At 42.3% G+C, this 3,384-nt stretch overlaps 1 protein-coding gene across 1 annotated transcript in view; it reads right to left on the reverse strand.

The window, feature by feature from the left end:
• Positions 1-2,819, reverse strand: part of RASAL2 (RAS protein activator like 2) — a 149,290-nt gene extending 146,471 nt beyond the window's left edge. Inside the window, exon 1 of the mRNA XM_009320739.1 lies at positions 2,670-2,819. Within this exon, the coding sequence (XP_009319014.1) occupies positions 2,670-2,718 (49 nt within the window). The 5' untranslated portion in view covers positions 2,719-2,819. The remainder of the gene's footprint in view (positions 1-2,669) is intronic.
• Positions 2,820-3,384: the final 565 nt, after the last annotated feature.

Below are 3,384 nucleotides of genomic sequence, written 5' to 3' on the forward strand. Positions count from 1 at the left end.
CCTCTGACCATGTCTATTCTTATACAGAAGTCACCACTTAGAAGTCCCTTCTGAAGACTGATGTTCTTTCATTCAGTTCATTAATCCTGAAATCTGAAAGCTGCTGCAAGTTGTTGGTGGCTAAGCAAGTACATAAATTTGGAACACGCAAACCCAAGATCACTTTCAGATATCCTATAAGTAAGTCTCTCTAAGAATGAAAGAAAAGATTTTTTTTTAATGGCATGAGAAGAGTTAAATAAAGAAGAGTGATAATCAGACACAGACCCTACACAGTAAAGACAAAATGCTCATCAGATTATTTTGCTGCAGACTTTTCTCCTGCCAGAATTACATGTGATAACACAGAATAAGGTGTAGCTCTATATTCTTACTGCTCCCCATACTTTAAACACTGGAAAATAAATACCGTAAGTGTCCTTTAAGCTTCTTTATAATGTTTCCTTCCTGTGCCATTTCTTTTTCCATCGGACCACTCACTGCACTGTTCCTTTTATCCACGCACTAGTATGAAGATCTGGGCAGCAGGCTGGGATTATAGAACTGAGGTCTCAGCACCCAACCTCCCTGAATGAGGAAACCAAACTGGCTTCAAGCACACACTTTCCATGGGGCAGAACGAGTGCTTGTATTTATACACCCTATACAAATAGTTTTTCAATGGGTATGCCTCCTCTGGGGTCACCCTCCCACCAGCTGTATTTCATACCATTCTCTTAGCATCCTGAACTTCCTAACATCCTGAAGGTATTTAAAAAAAACCGCATTTAACACACATCCCCACAGCACAAATAACGAGATTTAAGTCTGAAAAAACCTCTCCAGAGATTCTGAAATCATGCTGAAAGTTATCACGCCAATGCTTATTACATGTTTCCCTATTGGCTATGTTTCCCTCATCAAAGAATTGTGCTTTCAAACACTGATGGGCTAAAACTTCTCTGAAGAAATCTATGCAAGGTAAATGTATGCTCTAGTCATTTAATATCTGCTAGACTTCTCTACAAAAAACCTCTCTATGTTAATTTTCAGGCTGCCTTTTTTTCAAGTGAAATTTCAACTAGAATCATTCCAATCTCCTTATTGCTGAAGCAAGGAAATATATATTTTTATTTATTTTCACTCAGTTTCTTTTTGTGAAGACTGGTTAATTTACCCAAAGTCCCAAGTTATTTACAGACAGATCAAGGAGATCTCTTTTTCAGTTTCCTATATTTGTCACGCCACGTCTGTCACGACGTAATCAAGGAGATTACTCCATTTCCAGTGATATCTCCATTTTTCCTAGAGGCAGAAATTCATGGTTTCTGAGAAGCTTTGACTGAGCGAAGACAGACTAGTCAGTTTGGGCTAGAAGGGAACACCATTTGCCAACACGATCTCTTTCCCAGCAAAGGCCAAAGCAATACTTTGCACACCCAGTCCGTAACTTCTACACAAGAGACACTGCCTACATCTGAGTCTGAACTGTCGCCTCCACAAATACAGTCTCAGTTGCAGCCTTGGGAGAGATTAGCAGCAGCCAGTAACTCACAGAAAATTCCTATTTTCCATGAACAACCTTTCATAAAAGTTTATACATTGATAAAATTGGCACTTGCATGAGCCTTACCACACGTGGCTCAAATTGTGCCCTCCTGGCCTTATCAAACCCTGGAACAGAGAGAAGTTGCTCTGCTTGGGGAGGGTTGTTTCAGTCTCCAATAACTCACCACATCAGTCCTAATTAGCCCGAGTTATTGAAGAGCCTTCTGCCCTATTAAAGATTGATTCACTCAGATATGCTGCTGCAAAAATTGTGTCCTGCTGTGGCAGTTTATGATGTTTGCTTTGCCGAACAGCAGCATGAAGAAAGGACACTTGCACCAGAAAGACACAAGGCTAATAAAATAAATTCCTGAAATTTGAGCCGGCCTCTTAAAAACACTCACCGGGTATGCATATAATCACACCCCATAATTATTCTAATTTGCACAATTAAGAGCTGAATAAACATCATAAATTTAAATTAAAAACCCCAGGCACAGGCTGGTGCTGCTACTGGAATATTTTAAAATCCAGAATACACAACACTGCTGCTGACGATTTCTGTAACCACTGCAACACGAGAGCACCTTACTGAAATCCAATTTGGTACTTACCCCAAATCAAAAGAATAAAAGTAAAGCAATAAAATTGTTTCTCCTACAGCTTACTAGCATTGTTTTCTTCTCAATCCCATCTTTTGGTACAGTCACAACTGACACAACAGTTTATATGCTCCCAAGATGCCCGTCTCCTGCAAGCTCCCCACTCCCCCCAAAACCTCCCAAATTAAAAGCTCCCGAGATGCCCGTCTCCTGCAAGCTCCCCACTCCCCCCAAAACCTCCCAAATTAAAAGCCATTCTATTTATATGGACTGCTGCTGTTATTTAGCCAAGCTAAGGCAGAAAACCTGGGGCAGGCTAAGGAAAAGACTTTAAAAGTGACTGTGCCCCTTTAACTAGTGCATTCCTCTGGATAACCATCTTCTCCACGGACACAGGTTTTGGTATTTCCAGGTAGCCATCTCACACTGGAAATGGAAGATGAAAACAACAATACCCAACAGCTCTCTGCCCGCTACGGCGTTTCTCCTCCTAGGCTCCTAAACCAACACTTTCTGATCAGTTATCTTTCCCATACTCACCACTCAATGGCTTTGTCTGCACTAGCACCCTCCTCACCAGGCTTGCCATACCGGAATTTTTACCCGTGTTGTCTAAACCTGCTCAGGACCAAACCAGGTGGAAGAATTAAAAAAAAAATGCCTGCATCTAGTCTCTGCCGGCCCCTTCACTTTTTCTACTGAGGCTGCACAGCGTCTGGATGAACAAGGCTGAAAACACACACACACACACACACACGCGTGCATGCACGCGCACAGGAAGCTTGGAACCAAATCAGTATTAAACGTACCGACTTCCTTCTTCATGCTCCAGTATCTCTGCTGTAAACAAGCACTGCATTAGCTAAGCAAAGCCGAAAAGTCCAGCAGAGAAGGACAAAAGAAGGGAGTGGCTCCAGCAAGGAATAACTATTTTAAATACACAAACATCTTCCCATCAGATTAAAACTAGCTTTTAAATTAGGCAAATTCTGAAGCCATTGTTGTGACAGAATAACTCAAGACAAACAGGAGACGCTGCTTCCTCCTCTGGAGAGGTCTCCTGGATTTCCAGCATGAAGCGTCCTGTAGGCTTTCAGCGTGCCTGGATGAAAGACTTGAGAAGTGTTTGTGTCGCTCTGGGGACAGAAGACAAAAAAGGGGAAGGCAGATGCAGAAACAAGCCCAGACGAGGCATCACCAGCTACAACTCCTGCACCTTGCAGTGTAGGTGCCACGAACAAGCAAGGGAGGTATG

This window comes from Pygoscelis adeliae, unplaced genomic scaffold (genome assembly GCF_000699105.1).
Source record: "Pygoscelis adeliae isolate BGI_AS28 unplaced genomic scaffold, ASM69910v1 Scaffold402, whole genome shotgun sequence".
Taxonomy (NCBI): domain Eukaryota; kingdom Metazoa; phylum Chordata; class Aves; order Sphenisciformes; family Spheniscidae; genus Pygoscelis; species Pygoscelis adeliae.